The sequence below is a fragment of the Nerophis lumbriciformis genome, linkage group LG04, assembly GCF_033978685.3.
Source record: "Nerophis lumbriciformis linkage group LG04, RoL_Nlum_v2.1, whole genome shotgun sequence".
NCBI classification, from domain to species: domain Eukaryota; kingdom Metazoa; phylum Chordata; class Actinopteri; order Syngnathiformes; family Syngnathidae; genus Nerophis; species Nerophis lumbriciformis.
Window position 1 is genome coordinate 4,860,389 of NC_084551.2, and position 17,895 is coordinate 4,878,283.

The 17,895-nt window shown below is 40.5% G+C and overlaps 1 protein-coding gene across 5 annotated transcripts in view; it reads right to left on the bottom strand.

Annotated features, from left to right (window-relative positions):
• Positions 1-17,895, bottom strand: part of ddr1 (discoidin domain receptor tyrosine kinase 1) — a 199,205-nt gene that overhangs the window by 30,849 nt on the left and 150,461 nt on the right. For 4 of the 5 annotated variants that reach the window (XM_061947702.2, XM_072912947.1, XM_072912945.1 and 1 more), the window contains 3 exons: positions 12,936-13,070; positions 10,356-10,418; positions 3,110-3,276 (listed from right to left, as the gene is read on the bottom strand). In XM_061947702.2, the coding sequence (XP_061803686.1) occupies positions 3,110-3,276; positions 10,356-10,418; positions 12,936-13,070 (365 nt within the window). The remainder of the gene's footprint in view (positions 1-3,109; positions 3,277-10,355; positions 10,419-12,935; positions 13,071-17,895) is intronic. The other variant, XM_072912946.1, reaches the window with a different exon arrangement.

The following is a 17,895-nucleotide window of genomic DNA, read 5'->3' on the forward strand; positions in this document are numbered from 1 at the left end:
AGTGCTTGACTGCAAGTTAATCAATGCTAACATGCTATTTAGCTGTATGTACATATTGCATCATTATGCCTCATTTGTAGGTATATTTGAGCAGGCCCGGCCCTAACCAATCTGGCGCCCTAGGCAAGATTTTAGGTGGCGCCCCCCCACATCGGCAGTGAAGTGTATATACTCACAAGAAACCGAATAGCTTTGTCTTTGACCTTTTTTTTTTTACTAACAACTATACCTAATATATAAAGGGGTGGAAAAGTGACTATTACCTGCAGGGCAAACATTAGCTAACCAGAAGGCAATAACAATGTAAACAAAAAACACCTGCTTAAAATATCTAATACAAATGTCCCAGAGGAATGTAGGTGGGAGTACTGTAATTACCTAACGTTACATTATTATTTTCCATAACAATTTAGCCCCCTCCACAATATTAACCCGACGTTAAAACAGAACTAGCTATTTATTGATTAGCAATTGCCGACTCATGTAACATTAGCTTAATGCTAAAAAGCCAGGTTACTATCACATTCTGTAACAGACAAATAATTTCATGTAGGCTAACGTTACCTACCTGCTACCTCTGTCTTTTCTCGTTTCTCCTCCTCTTCTTTTCTCTTTTTTCTTCCCTGGGCACCTGACAGTTTTGGCCGTTTTGACATCTTGTGTTGATTTTTTGATGTGGGGACGTCCAAAAAGAGTCATGATACGGGAAGGGAGGGGGCGCACCGTGCGGGGGGGGGGATGTTGTAACAAATAATAATTCTATTAAATAGGCTTTACTTTGCATTTTAATTAACGTGGGATTATTTTTTGTATTTAGAAATAATAGTACCAACTTTTTTTGTCTTTTTTTTTTTTTCTCTCCAACATTTGTGGCACTTGCGTGGCGCCCCCTGATGGACGGCGCCCTTAGCATTTGCCTGTACGGCCTATGCCACGGGCCGGCCCTGTATTTGAGCTAATTTAACCTTTACTTTTATTCTCTTTGTATATCATTTAGTTTTGCATGTCTCATGACACATTATCTGTATGTAATATTGGCTGCATTTCAGATAGTTGTTGGTGTGCCATGTTGTTCCAGACCACAGCAAACATTACCCACCTTGCCAAAGATTGTAATAAATCTATTAAAAGAAGAGAGACTGCAGTTTCCTCTAACCTGGTTTCTAATGTTGTAAAAATGTGTAGAATAAATATTAAATTTCAGATTTGCATCATGTGTTGCCTTCATCAAAACACTTATAAACGGCTTTTAATTTTTTGCAGCTCCAGACAGATTTGTTTTTTGTATTTTTGGTCCAATATGGCTCTTTCAACGTTTTGGGTTGCCGACCCCTGATATATACAAGTATGTCTGCCGTCTACTTCCCCAGCAACTTTTATGTCCGAGTCCAAAAACGCGTGTTGAATAGCGAGTGGTCGTCTTCTACTCGGGGCGGTCTTATCCATCCATCCATTTTCTACCGCTTGTCCCTTACGGGGTCGCGGGGGGTGCTGGAGCCTATCTCAGCTGCATTCGGGCGGTAGGCGGGGTACACCCTGGACAAGTCACCACCTCATCGCGGGGCCAACACAGTTAGACAGACAACATTCACACTCACACACTAGGGCCAATTTAGTGTTGCCAATCAACCTATCCCCAGGTGCATGTTTTTGGAGGTGGGAGGAAGCCGGAGTACCCGGAGGGAACCCACGCAGTCACAGGGAGAACATGCAAACTCCACACAGAAAGATCCCGAGCCCGGGATTGAACTCAGGACCTTCGTATTGTGAGGCACACGTACTAACCCATACCTGCCAACGCAAAATGATTGATTGCATTCAGACAGGTTAAAATGTTGCTAAAACCATCACTTTTCTATCAGTCACAGTGACTTTTCAAAACAAAAATATTACAGCAAAAATCATATGGGTTGATTGACATGTTTATTCTGTAAGATAACTTCAATAGTTTGAAATTATTTTGACAGTTAATGCCAGTTATCCTGTCAACCTTTCACAAGACTTCAATTTGTTAATTGAAAGTATAAACACTTTTTACAGTAAACAAATGGTAAAACAGTACTAAACAATTCCATAAAAAAAAAATTGGTGTCATTAACTTTCTGTCCAAGCTTGTATAATCTACTGACTTGTTCAATTGTAAAAAATATTCTGTGCCTAAAATTCACATTTCTATCACAATTATCATACTGTAAACATGGTAAGCTAACTTCATTAAAATTAATAGTCCTGTCAATAGCATGGATTTACAATTCAAATGTAGTTTTTTTGTAAGCCTTTCAAAAGAATTCAAAATATGAAAAATTCATGAAAATTAATTGAAGCCATCAGACACTTGAAAAGTGGCACATCACATCTCTAATGTAATCATTTTAACTTTTCAACTTTGCAAAAATATTAAGGACATACTTCTGTATTTTGGTAGTTATGCTGTCAACATTTAACAAGATTTCTTCAACTTGGACTTGAAAGCATAAATAGTATAAACACTTTTAACAGTATAACAGTACTAAACAATTCCAATAGATAACATTGGTGTCATTACCTTTTTGTGGCTAAAATCCAAATTTAGCAACGGCATTAGACTTGTGTTTTTTTGTCCCAACGTGGTCTTTTACATGGCTAATTCCTCCGTGTCCGATCGAAAAATCTTGTCTGCACAAGGTGCAATTCGCGTAGTTTTCACCCTTTTTGGAACGGATAATTATTCCCGGATAGGCTTTTGAATATTCTTCACGGAATGACTGCAGTTTTCTTTTCGGTTTGAGACTCGCTTGCGATTTTTCTCCGGCTGATTCCATGATCGTTCGCTCTATTTGGAAACAATGGGCAACAGGTGCCTCGTGCTTGGCAGCGGTGCTATAAATAGCCTCGCGCATGGCATTCGGTTGTTACGCGATTTCGTGAATAAAACTTAAAAAAAAAAAAAAAAAAATGTAATTAATGAAAAACCGTATTTTTTATCACTGCAACCGTAACCCGGAATAGGTTGATGAAAACCGTACTAATTACGGGAAAACCGGAGTAGTTGGCAGGTATGCTAACCCCTGTTCCACCGTGCTGCCCGGGGCGATCTTATATTTGGTATAATTACGATCGCTGTCCTCACCTTCCCCAGCAGCTTCTTCCAGTACTGCCTCCACAGGATGACGGCGATGACGGCCAGCAGCAGCAGGATGATGCCCACCAGGCAGCCAATCAGAATGGCCGTGTTGTTGCTGTCGTCCTTGGCCACGGGAAGCCCCGCCCTCGGAGACACGGCGGCAAACTCCGAGCCTGAGACAAGACGAGCAAGAGGTTGACCTCGATTGATTTACTGACAACATTTTTGGCAGACCTGTCATGATGAATGTTGTTTCGTACAGTCGAGTTATTTCGGTCTTATCTTAAACACACACACACACTTTTAGGTCACTTCTGCAAGGTTTCATCACCCAATATCTCTCTGGCCTCTCTTCAGGGAAAAGAATGTGGAGAGTGCACGGCTCCTCAACAACTTCACCATGAATCACACAAATGCGGCATGCAGGTATGCAGCAACACACACTTGGGTGCATAGACAAGACACACACATATACACGTACCATCAGCACCATGGTGGTAAAAACCACCCCCCAAAAAAGACTATATATATATTCCACAAAAAGTACTTCTAGTTCCCTTTTTAAGTATCCAAAAACTTCACCAAAACATGCACACCAACCATAAAAGCATGTTGTGTGTCAGTATATTTGTTGCATACAGTGGAACCCCTAAAGTTGAATTCAAGCCATAATTTTTGTTTGGACAAATATTCCTCAAAAGGTAGAGTTCATCGAATATTGTGAGCACCTCTAGCATTAACTAACAAGTGTGTGTTGCTGCTTGTTCGGCTATAGTAGGGCACCAGTGATGGCAAGGAGGAAAAGTGCGCCATTAACCATAGAACTGAACATTGAAAATGTAAAAACAAAACAAAAAAACAATAGTTTATGGTTTGAGTTTATTCCGAACGAGCATACCGTTACAACATGATTCTCCAGTTTCTCTTTTCAACATGTTTCGAAATTTAAACATGTTTATTTACTCCATAAATAACACAATTCTCCAAAAAAAAACTAAATAAATAAATAGTTAAGTAAGTCGTAATTTACATAACGAGATGAATAGGATGAGCTAAGTTTCGATAAAATCTAAATGTTTATCGTGAATCATGATTCTTCTTCGTTGTACTTTGTAAACAATGTGAGTTACGTACGCTGCTGCTTTTAATCATTTAATAGTAAAAGAAAGGATGAATGTGCAGAAAATAACTTCTTTATGTCCCTTGTGAAGAGACTCGCCCTCCAGACAAGCAGCAACCTCCCTCTCTACATCTGTCATGCCACATGGTAGACTACATTATAAGACCAGGAGGTCGCCAACCCCTGGAGTCGATCTTTGGGGCCCTACCGGTCGATCACAAAAATATAAGAAGGAAAAAAAAGTATTGATATGACGTCAGTGACATATATACTGTATGTATGTATGTGTGTGTGTAATGTAATATGTAATATATATATATATATATATATATATATATATATATATATATATATATATATGTATGTGTGGGAAAAAAATCACAAGACTATTTCATCATTTTTTCCCACACATACATATATTGCGCTCTACTACGGTATCGAGCACTATTTTTTGGATAACCTTATTAAGACATATATATATATATATATATATATATATATATATATATATATATATATATATATAAAAATAAATAAAACACACACACACACACATTCCACACACACACTTGTGTATGTATTAGAGATGCGCGGATAGGCAATTATTTCATCCGCAACCACATCAGAAAGTCGTCAACCATCCGCCATCCACCCGACCTAACATTTAATCAGAACCGCATCCGCCCGCACCCGCCCGTTGTTATATATCTAATATAGACGATGCAAGGCATTAGTGAGGTTATAAAGCTTTTGCCTGTTAAAGAAAGGAGACTGATCCAATGCAGCACAGACATTCGCGTGCCACGCTGTCACGACCCAGACGCACACCAGTGCGCAATCATATGGGAGCCGCGCTGAGCGCACCTCCAAGCGCGTCTCGCTGCCGGCGACGGCCGGGTATGGTCCCGACGCTCCAGCGCCATCCATTTTCAGGGCTAGTTGATTCGGCAGGTGGGTTGTTACACACTCCTTAGCGGGTTCCGACTTCCATGGCCACCGTCCTGCTGTCTATATCAACCAGGGTGTGCCCCACCCCTTTCGTGAGCGCACTGCGCGCGGAGTGACCCCTGTTACGCGCCCCCGGCAACGGGGGTGGCGGGCAGGTAAGCTGCGCGGGCGGAGCGCGCGGAGTGACCCCTGTTACGAGCCCCCGGCCACGGGGGTGGCGGGCAGGTAAGCTGCTTACCTGCTGCGCGTGACGCCGGCCGCGGCGAAGGCGGACGAGGCGGGGTGTCGGTGCGGTGGGCGCGGTGGTGACCCTGGACGTGCGTCGGGCCCTTCTCGCGGATCGCCTCAGCTACGGCTCCCGGTGGGGCCCTCTCGGGGGAAGGGGCCTCGGTCCCGGACCCCGGCGAGGCGTCCCTTCTCCGCTCCGTAAAAGTGTCCATCTCTTCTTTTTTTTTTTTTCTTCTGTTGTGGCATATGCAGCAGGTGCCTGCTCGTTTTTCGTATGTGGGTAACAACATTTAACTATGTATATATATTTCCGAATTGGTTTAACTGCCACCCGCCTGAATCTATTTAAAATCTTTTTTTTCTTTTTCAACCGCCCGACCCGACCCGCGGATATAATCTAATTTTTTTTAATTTCATCCGCCCGATCCGCGGATAATCCGCGGACTCCGCGGTTGTGCCCGCAAACCGCGCATCTCTAGTATGTATATACACACACACACACACAAACACATATACTGTATATGACTTATGTATTTTTCTTAAATATATTTACAAAAATCTGATTGTTTTTCAATCTAATAAAATATAGCTAACTCCAACCCAATCTCAGCTTTACAATACAATACTATAAAGAAAGAAGACAATGTATAAAAGCAACAGTATCAATTAGGGATGTCCCGATCCGATATTTGGATCGGATCGGCCGCCGATATTTGCCAAAAAATGCGTATCGGCAAGGCATGGGAAAATGCCGATCCAGATCCAGTTAAAAAAAACAAACTCAGCTCCGTGTTTTCCAACGCACCTATTTAAATAGTACATTCCACTTTTCTGCTGCTCCCTAATTTCCGTTCCGGATTTTTCCAGCATACCTTCAACACATCCACAGGTCTGTGGATTCTCACGCAGTTGCTTTTAGCTGCTGGCATTACACGACAGGCTCTTCTCACTCTTTCCTATGTCTCCCTCTCACAGACAGCAAGCGCACCTTCTTACACACGTCACATACTGTCACGTCATATACTGTCACGTCATATGTCACATACGTATACGCCCTCTCCCAGCAGAGAGGTAGCAGCATGGCTAACGTTAGCTGTGATGCTAGCGCAGCCGTGCGAGCAACGCTCCCTCTAAAGTGCGCGCCTGTGCAATTGCGCACGGCAAATCTATGCCACGCACAAAATCAAATAAAAAAATAAGCGCATAACAAGAGACAACAGAGAAAACAGTTTTCGTCATCATTGTTGAAATATTGTAACGTCTCTTAAAATGCCGAGGCAAAAATTTCCAGATCAACACCGTATGAAAAAAATAGTGATTTTTTTAGTTGTGATTTCCTTCTCTGCGTGAAAGTTTAAAAGTAGCATATATTAATGCAGTATGAAGAAGAATGTTTTAATGTAGACACATAGAATCTTCATACTGCTGTGATTATATGCATCAAGTGTTCATTCAAGGCTAAGGCAAAATATCCACATATATATGGTGTATTGTGACATGGCCTTAAAATATCTCAATATTAAAAAAAGGCCATATCGCCCAGCCCTAGTTCAATGATGCCATTTCTGTTTGTCATGTATCATTTTGTCTATTTTGTGTTTATCCTTGAATAAACAGGTCAGTTTCTTGTTACCAACCATTGTGTATTATTCAAACTCCCCTAATTCAGCTGGCTAGTTGTTATCAAGAGTACTAAAACCCTTTTCAACATGATTCTGACAACTAAGCAGTGTTGGGTTAGTTACTGAAAACCAGTAACTAGTTACAGTTACTAGTTACTTTATTTCAAAAGTAACTCAGTTACTAACTCAGTTACTTAAACCAAAAAGTAATGCGTTACTGTGAAAAGTAACTATTTAGTTACTTATATATTTATTTTTAATTTTTTTAAGGCCCCATTTAATGCCCTTTTAGCCTTCATTTCAGTACTGTTATTGCACTGGAGAATAATACAGTCTGTTGATCAACTTGACATGCATTTGCATCACTGAACTCTGCTAAGCAATGTGCTCTACATACAACACACAAAGACAAAGATATGTTTTAAAGGGCCAATTTGTTTCAGGCCAGAACAAATTGACAAAACTATTTTAAATAGCTGCAACTTAACATACATAAGTAACAAACAGCATAATAACAACATAGCTGTAAAACAAGAAAGGCACACACTACATACATAAAGCCTAACCAGGCGTTTTTTTTTTTTATCTCAAGGAATTCTGAAATAAAATCATGTCTGAAGCCCAGAACACTCTACACATTTCCCCACTTAGTTTAGAGAAAAGGAAATATTAGCCTGGCCCACTAGTATCCCTCTTTAGGTTTGTGAACTTTATAGTCTAAACATTTAGAGTGATGTGATAATCAAACACTCTAAAAGTCTAAAATGAAAGAGTATATAAGAGAATTGACAGAGTGTGTGTACCTTCAGTGTGCAGTGCCTCATTAAAATCCAGCCGCTGTTGGAGGTGGAGGTGAAGTGTGTGTCTCTTTACTAGCTTCGTCGAAGCATGTTGTTTTTGTAGCTGTTTCAGCATATTTGAAACTTACATTCAACTAAACACCTACTCAGTGGACTAGTGGTTAGAGTGTCCGGTAGGTTGGGAGTTCAAATCCCGGCCGAGTCATACCAAAGACTTTAAAAATGGGACCCATTACCTCCCTGCTTGGCACTCAGCATCAAGGGTTGGAATTGGGGGTTAAATCACCAAAATGATTCCCGGGCGCAGCCACCGCTGCTGCCCACTGCTCCCCTCACCTCCCAGGGGGTGATCAAGGGTGATGGGTCAAATGCAGAGAATAATTTCGCCACACCTAGTGTGTGTGTGTGTGACAATCATTGGTACTTTAACTTTAACTTTAAAATGTTCTTTTCTTTGTGGTCGATAAAAGAAACGTACTGAAAATATCTCCATTTTAAGAAACTCGGCTTCGGGGTTCGCCATGACGTCTTGATAGTAGACACAGACACGCCCCCTCCCACACACACACACACACACACACACACGCACACACACGCGTACACACACACACACACACGTACACACAGACAGCGCGCGGCGCGCCTCTTTTTTGTCGCCTCTTCAGCAGCGCTGCAACACTCAGATCTTCTCAGTTTCTAGCCGATACTACATAAAAAATAACGCAAAATAACGCAGTAACGCATCATGTAGTAACGGTAACTGAGTTACTGAATATAAAAAAATAACGCGTTAGATTACTAGTTACCTTGAGTTGCCTCAATCATTGGTATGTTTTCATCTACAAAACCATTCTGGGTATCACTCCATCTTATCTGTCTTGTCTTTTAACAAAGAAACAAGGAAGTCACAATCTTCGTTCAATGAATGTTCTGCAATTTGTCGTCCCCAAAGTAAGAACTGAACTGGGCAAGAAAGCATTTAGGTTTTCAGCACCGAAGGCTTGGAATAACCTACAATCGAACATTAAACTTCAAACCCTAGTTACGTTGAATGAGTTTAAAGCTTCTGTGAAAGGATTGCAGTCTACCTTGTCTGTATGCACATGTGTCATGTGAGCAAGTTTTAATGTTGTAAATGTGATGTTTTATGTATTTGTTTACTGTTTTTAATGTAACCTTGCTGCTGCCCTCTTGGCCAGGTCTCCCTTGGAAAAGAGATCTTTGATCTCAATGGGATTTTACCTGGTTAAATAAAGGCTAATAATAATAATAAATAATAATAATTACCGCCGATAGTAACGGCGTTACAGTAACGCGTTACTTTGTAACGCGTTAGTCCCAACACTGCAACTAAGTAGGCTAAATAACTTTAAACTTTAATACATGCTCGGATAGGCCAGTATCGGTCAGTATCGGTATCGGATCGGAACTGCAAAAACAATATCATTATCGGATCGGAAGTGCAAAAACCTGGATCGGGACATCCCTAGTATCAATATTGTTTGTTTTCAATCTAAAAATAGATTCTTTGATACATTTTTTTTTTCTTTTATCGCTTCTCAAAAATTATGAATCGCTTTAGAATTTGGAGGTGAATCCATTTTTTGAAGGCCTCCACAGCGTATCTTCTAAACCTTGGAATATCTTATTGCATGCACAGATAACAACTGGGATTTATATAGCGCTTTTCTAAGTACCCAAAGTCGCTTTACATGTAGAACCCATCATTCACTCACACCTGGTGGTGGTAAGCTACTTTCATAGCCACAGCTGCCCTGGGGTAGGCTGACGGAAGCGTGGCTGCAATTTGCGCCAACGGCCCCTCCGACCACCACCTGTCATTCATCATTCAATTCACCGGTGTGAGTGGCACCGGGGACAAAGGGTGAAGTGTCCCGCCCAAGGACACAACGGCAGCGATTTTTGGATGGTAAGAGGCGGGAAGCGAACCTGCAACCCTCAGGTTTCTGGCACGGTTGCTCTACCCACTACGCCATGCCGCCCCACAGATAACATTAAACATGTATTTTGCTCGTCATTTTGACTTACGATTTCAAAGCCAGTTAACCATCGGTAAAAAATAGAATAATCAAGCACAATTGCCAATTAAAAATGGTGTAATAAGGCTAATATAAATTTATGTTCATAAATACGTCCCTCTGAGGGCAGCCATAAGTGCCATGTGGCTTTCACTAAAAACAAGTTTGACATCCCTGCTCTACATCTTTAAACGCTACATGTTCATCAGAACAAAGTCCTTTTTAAAGTATTTTAGGTTTGATTTAGTTTACAGTCTTTAGCTTAATCGTACACTTGTGTGACAGTTAACATTAAAATGTGAATGGAAAAAAAAAATCCTGCACAACTAATAACAGTTTGACCGTAGAACAGATTGTTATATGCAGTATTTCTTATGGGAAAATTCAAACCTAGATGTTCCACTGTATTTGTATATGGTCAAATCAGACCCCCAAAGGACGTTTTTTAAAGCCGCAAGAGGAGGAAGAGAATGTTTCTCTTCCCCTTTGTCTCACCTGAGAGAGTCCAGTTAGTGGTGGTGTCCATCATGAAGGTGGAGGTGGCAATGATGGGGGGTGCTATAGGAGGAGGAGGAGGAGCAGGTAGGATGGACAAAGGAGAAGGGTGAGAATGAGCAGGGAGGTGGTGAAAGGAGAGAAGTAACCAATGCAAAGGACGAGATTGGCCCAGGTAGAGTAAAGATGACATTATCTTGTTTTAAAGCAAATGTGCAAGATAAGCATCCTGCGCTTGGACGGGAGAGTCAGTCATCTCTATCCCTTTTCCTGGCAGCATGGACACAGATGCTGGCATTGTTACATCCATTCTCTTGCCTTCTGGAGGCGGCATCAGAGCCATATCAGAGCTGGGAGGTCGCCTGAATGGCCGGATCCCGTACAATTTCAAAGACAAAAGATCCAGCATGTAGCTGGCTGTGCCTTTCACACAGAACCCAGCAAAGGTGGAATATTGTCGCAACTGTGAACACTTTCACATAGTGACAACATCCTGCCATTAGATCATTACATTCATGGTGTGACAACACTTGCTCAACAGGATAATTGTTTTCACTACAACTAAGGCTGAAACGACGCGTCGACGTCATCGGTTACGTAAATACGTCGACGCCATTTTTGTGCGTCGATGCGTCGCATATTTACGTCACACTACTGTCATGGCGGATCGCAAAGCAGACGGTGCGAGCGAGGGGAAAAAAGCACGCCAAAAGTCATCAAAAGTGTGGGAGTACAGTATTTCAATAAATGGCCTAATAACGTTGTTGTATGCACACTGTGTCGAGCGGAAATTGCCTATCATAGCAGCACAACGGCTATGAAGGAACATTTGAAAAGAAAACCGACAGCGTTCTTGCCATCACCATCAACTAGTCAATCGTCCGCGTGAGTATACGTTGTCATCATTACACAAAAACATGAATGTGTCATTTGTATCTGCGTTGTAAATTCATAAACTAAAGCACCGTTTCGCTCTGAGAGGCGCGTTTGGCGTGCCTGTTCAGTGTTTACAAAGACGCGCTCCTCTTTAACGCTGTGGAGAGGCGGGGCCGGCGAGCGAGCGGCGAGGTGGGGCGCGCCGGGAGCGACGCCGCAATCGTGCCCAGGTGCGCGGAGAAAAGGGGAGCAGCAGAGAGAGAGGGAAGAGAGACTGGAAGGAGCCAAAGTGAAGCTGACGTGGAGCGAGAGAGGACGAGAGACAGACAGAGGACGACGAGCGAGCGAGGAAGAGAAGCTGAAAAGCGAGAAAAGAAAGAGAAAAGAGTTGGAAGAGAAAAGACTTTGTGTAAAATTAAAAGATTGTAAACCTGGCAAAGCCGTCTGGCGTTCAGTCTGTCGGTCCTGAAAGAACCCCACGGCACAAGACGTGTCACAAACGCTAACGTTAATTAGTTCTGCAAATACCTTTTACAACATTAACAGTTACATATACTATGTACAAACCAACAATTAACTTTCACTTTAATCATACTATTATTGTTGTGTTATTAAGCAAAATAAGCAATACTTTTACTTTTGTTGAAATGTTTACACTGTTGTTACAGAATATTTTGTTTTGCACTTTTTTGTATTGGATGTTTATCTTTATTTTTGCACTTTTTTGTATTGGATGTTTATCTTTATTTTTGCACATTTTAGCAAATAAGCAATACTTTTACTTTTGTTGAAATGTTTACATTGTTACAGATTATTTTCGTTTTGCACTTTTTTTGTATTGGATGTTTATTTTTGCACATTTTAAAGCAAAATAAGCAATACTTTTACTTTTGAAATGCTTATACTATTGCAGAATATTAAGATTTGCACTGGATGTTTACTTTTATATTTGCACATTAAAAAGCAAATAAGCTACTTTTAATTTTGTTAAATGTCAAAAGTTTTAAATGTTTACATTGTTACAGAATATTTTGTCATGTTGTTGTCAATGTTGACTGAGTGGCCATACTTTTATTTTTTTTTGTAAATAAAAGCCATGCCTTTTGAAAAAACTGGCCTACATTTATTTTTTCATCTTCATTTTAAATAAAAAAAATTATCGGTAAAAGGAAAAATAATCTATAGATTAATCGAAAAAAAAAATCTATAGATTAACCGATTAATCGAAAAAAATAATCTATAGATTAATCGATAGAAAAATAATCGTTAGCTGCAGCCTTAACTACAACACACAGGGAGAAGAAGTGAGTGTCCGGTGAAAAGTTTCCACACCGATTCCGAGCATTCACTCTTTTTACACAGGCACTGTGCAGGCTATGTTACTATCGCAATAGGTGGAATACTGGTAGGCACAAATTGGTGCCCCACCTTCCAGAGTTATTGCTGTTTATACGGAACAAGACCCAGAAAAAGAGGTGTTAACGCAACGGCTGTGTAAAAGGGGCTATGGAGCCTCTGTGCTAAAATCGCCCACAGTTGTGGGAATATTCCGTCTCAGCTGGGTTCTGCGTAAAAGACAAATGTAACACGAGATAGAAAGATAAAAGATAACGAGGGAGCGAAGAGGAGTGAAGCATGATGGATAATGGGGGGAGAGCACAGAAGAGGAAAGACACGCCAAAAGCAAGCAAGAACCGGACTCACCGGAAACTGATGCGGTGGTGTTGGATGCGCTGCGACTCGGCGCTGGGGAGATAGAGGAGGTGCGCTTGAGAGCAGGTGAGGAGCTCGCGGTGGGATAGTTGAAATGTGTCCGTGTGACGTCCTTTTCAAAAGGCTCTGCATGAAAAATAGGCGAGCACAAAAAACTGATTCAATCAAAAACATCAGCACCTTCTGGACACTTCATTAGGTACACCTAAAAGCCAATACAGGAGCTGTATCACCTTGCAGATAATAATGCTCAATTTTGTTAGGTATTACTTTGACAATACAGGTAAAAGTCAGTAAATTAGAATATTTTGAAAAACTTGATTTATTTCAGTAATTGCATTCAAAAGGTGTAACTTGTACATTATATTTATTCATTGCACACAGACTGATGCATTCAAATGTTTATTTCATTTAATTTTGATGATTTGAAGTGGCAACAAATGAAAATCCAAAATTCCGTGTGTCACAAAATTAGAATATTACTTAAGGCTAATACAAAAAAGGGATTTTTAGAAATGTTGGCCAACTGAAAAGTATGAAAATGAAAAATATGAGCATGTACAATACTCAATACTTGGTTGGAGCTCCTTTTGCCTCAATTACTGCGTTAATGCGGCGTGGCATGGAGTCGATGAGTTTCTGGCACTGCTCAGGTGTTATGAGAGCCCAGGTTGCTTTGATAGTGGCCTTCAACTCTTCTGCGTTTTTGGGTCTGGCATTCTGCATCTTCCTTTTCACAATACCCCACAGATTTTCTATGGGGCTAAGGTCAGGGGAGTTGGCGGGCCAATTTAGAACAGAAATACCATCGTCCGTAAACCAGGCACGGGTAGATTTTGCGCTGTGTGCAGGCGCCAAGTCCTGTTGGAACTTGAAATCTCCATCTCCATAGAGCAGGTCAGCAGCAGGAAGCATGAAGTGCTCTAAAACTTGCTGGTAGACGGCTGCGTTGACCCTGGATCTCAGGAAACAGAGTGGACCGACACCAGCAGATGACATGGCACCCCAAACCATCACTGATGGTGGAAACTTTACACTAGACTTCAGGCAACGTGGATCCTGTGCCTCTCCTGTCTTCCTCCAGACTCTGGGACCTTGATTTCCAAAGGAAATGCAAAATTTGCATGGTTGGGTGATGGTTTGGGGTGCCATGTCATCTGCTGGTGTCGGTCCACTCTGTTTCCTGAGATCCAGGGTCAACGCAGCCGTCTACCAGCAAGTTTTAGAGCACTTCATGCTTCCTGCTGCTGACCTGCTCTATGGAGATGGAGATTTCAAGTTCCAACAGGACTTGGCGCCTGCACACAGCGCAAAATCTACCCGTGCCTGGTTTACGGACCATGGTATTTCTGTTCTAAATTGGCCCGCCAACTCCCCTGACCTTAGCCCCATAGAAAATCTGTGGGGTATTGTGAAAAGGAAGATGCAGAATGCCAGACCCAAAAACGCAGAAGAGTTGAAGGCCACTATCAGAGCAACCTGGGCTCTCATAACACCTGAGCAGTGCCAGAAACTCATCGACTCCATGCCACGCCGCATTAACGCAGTAATTGAGGCAAAAGTAGCTCCAACCAAGTATTGAGTATTGTACATGCTCATATTTTTCATTTTCATACTTTTCAGTTGGCCAACATTTCTAAAAATCCCTTTTTTGTATTAGCCTTAAGTAATATTCTAATTTTGTGACACACGGAATTTTGGATTTTCATTTGTTGCCACTTCAAATCATCAAAATTAAATGAAATAAACATTTGAATGCATCAGTCTGTGTGCAATGAATAAATATAATGTACAAGTTACACCTTTTGAATGCAATTACTGAAATAAATCAAGTTTTTCAAAATATTCTAATTTACTGGCTTTTACCTGTATATTTATTCATCTTGGTATAGTTTGCAGTTGTTTATAAAATCTGGGTTGCTGTAGTAAATTTAAGGAAGGGACAAAATTGAGCAATATTATTGGACCTTTTTAGAATGTGCAGGTGGACCTTACACTGCAGTTTTCTAACCCTGCTGCTTTCTTGCCTGTAATCCAAACGATGCATCATTTATCACCACCAGCGCAGGAATTTGAAGGTCCTTCAGACTCCTGGGTGTGGTATTTTGCTGATTCTTATCTTGACCAGATTTTATAAATTAATTTATAAATATACACATGCATTTTCTTTTGTTTAGTGAGGCAAACAACCCTAAAAACTGCATTGCCCGTTCGTAATTAGGGCCCGCATGGCCCATTGCATAAGGACTCCCAAAGGGAGTCCTTATGCAATGGGACATAAGGACCTATTGAATTTGTAAGGTTTTATTCTTTATTCTTTATTCTTCCGCCGCCACATTAAACTGTAATTTGACCCACTTTAACATGCTTCAAAACTCACCATATTTGACCCACACATCAGGACCTGCGAAAATTGCCTTTTCTTTAAAAAAAAAACGAACCACAAAACTCAAAATTGCGCTCTAGCGCCCCCTAGGGGGAAAAAAAAGACTAGACTGCCTGTAACTCCCACTAGGAAGGTCGGAGAGACATGAAACAAAAACCTCTATGTAGGTCTGACTTAGACCTACATTTCATAATAGTACATTCTCGGGCAAAAATCAACAGGAAGTTGGCAATTCCCCCTTCAAGACAAAAAAGTACTAAAAACAGTCACTTTTGCCTCTTTGAGCTGTAATTTGACCCCTTAACATGCTTCAAAACTCACCAAACTGAACGCACACATCAGGACTGGCAAAAATTGTGATCTAATAAAAAAACCTAACCCCAAATCTCAAAATTGTGCTCTAGCGCAATTTTTTTATAAACGCACAAAAAACTGCTCCTCGGATGAAAAAACTGACAAAACTGCCTGTAACTCCCACTGGGAAGGTCGGAGAGACATGAAACAAAAACCTATATGTAGGTGTCACTTAGACCTACATTTCATAAATTGACAACCCCCAGCAAAAATCAACAGGAAGTTTGCTATTCCCCCTTCAAAACAAAATTCTTGTAAAAACCGGTCACCTTTCTTGAAAATCTATCTCCTCTGAGCGCGTTTGTCGTTTCGGCTTCAAACTAACACAGGAGAGAGATTGAACCCTTGTGTATAAAATAACAGAACAGCGTTTTAATACCTGCTCCGGTTTTGATTTTATGACCCTTCAAAGACCCGCTGCGCTGATGCTGCTGTTTTTTTAAGATGGCTGCTTAAAAGCAGGAAGCACCAGCGTGCCCACACAATGCAGACAAGGTAGGTACACTAGACAAAAGTATTGGGACACTTATGACTACCACCGGACAAAAGTATTGGGACACTTGGGACTACAACTTGACAAAAGTATTGGGAAACTTGGGACTAAAACTTGACAAAAGTTTTGGGCCACTTGGGACTAAAACTTGACAAAAGTATTGGGACACTTGACTACAACTTGACATAAATATTGGGACACTTCGGATTACCACTGGACAAAAGTATTGGGACACTTAGGACTAAAACTTGACAAAAGTATTGGGCCACTTGGGACTAAAACTTGACAAAAGTATTGGGACACATAGAACTACCACTGGACAAAAGTATTGGGAGACTTAGGACTAAAACTGGACAAATGTTTTGGGACACTTAGGACTAAAACTGGACAAAAGTATTGGGACACTTAGGATTAAAACTTGACAAATGTATTGGGACACTTAGGACTACAACTTGACAAAAGTATTGGGACACTTACTACTAAAACTGGACAAAAGTATTGGGACACTTAGGACTAGCACCTGCCAAATATGCGGGCCCGACCAATGCTGCTTGCAGCTTTAATTATGTTTACTTTTGTACCCGTACAAATTATGTTTTGCAGTGCAACACAGCAGAATAAAAATGAGTGGACAAGTGCGATAAGGCATAACAATTGAATTTACGCAGCAAGGACAAACAAAAAGGAACATTGCAGGAATAAGTTAGTGCAAGTAACTATTTTTGATCATTTACATTGAATAGGAAATGAATGCTACAACCATTAGGAGAAAATACAACTCAAATGTATAGTGTATATAAATATTTAGAATAGAATAGAATGTTGTTGTACACTGCAATGTCAATGATATATTTTCAGTTCTATTGCAATACAGGTGCATATCATTATTATAAATACAACTAATAATTAAATGTTGAAAAATGTAAAAGTATGTAAAAACAGTTGCATGTTTAATCCAAAATAATATTAGTAAAATAAATAAAATATTTAACTGATTGAAAATAAGAGGTATGCGTCATTAGCCTATCGACAAACTAAAAACAATAAATAATGAGTCTAAATACAAATAAAATCAAGTAAAATCCAAATTAATAAAAAAAATCTAGCAAAATAAAATAAAGAAAACAATCGAGATTTTTTTTCTATAAAATAAGAATAAAGAACATTTTTAGTGCAGATTCTGGAATACTTTTTCCCCCACCTACATGAACGATTTTTCAAAGTTTTCCTTCAAGTACCAGATAGCCGTTTTGAATATTCCGCTCCAAATTAAATTTTTTCTTAGATTCGGGATTTGATGAAGTCATGGTGGGAACTCGTCTGCTCTCTGACGATATCAGCTGATCAATGATACTGGAAATACGTACAAATTGGAAAAAAAATGTGCGGTTTACCATTAACAATCCTTATGCAAGACAAGAACACATGTTTTTCTTTTCTTTATGCATTCTAAAACGTAAATTTGTAAAAAGTCAGCTAACAATGATCGCGTCAACTGGGCCCTCTTAAAAAAAAAACTTCCAAAAACAGCCAAAAATACTCCATTTAAATTTCGTGACCTGAATATTAACCAAGTATTAGTGATATTGTTATTATAAGCGCTAACTAGGGATGTCCCGATCCAGGTTTTTGCACTTCCGATCCGATACTCATATTGTTTTTGCATTTCCGATCCGATACCGATACCGATACTGACCGATACTGGCCTATCCGAGCAT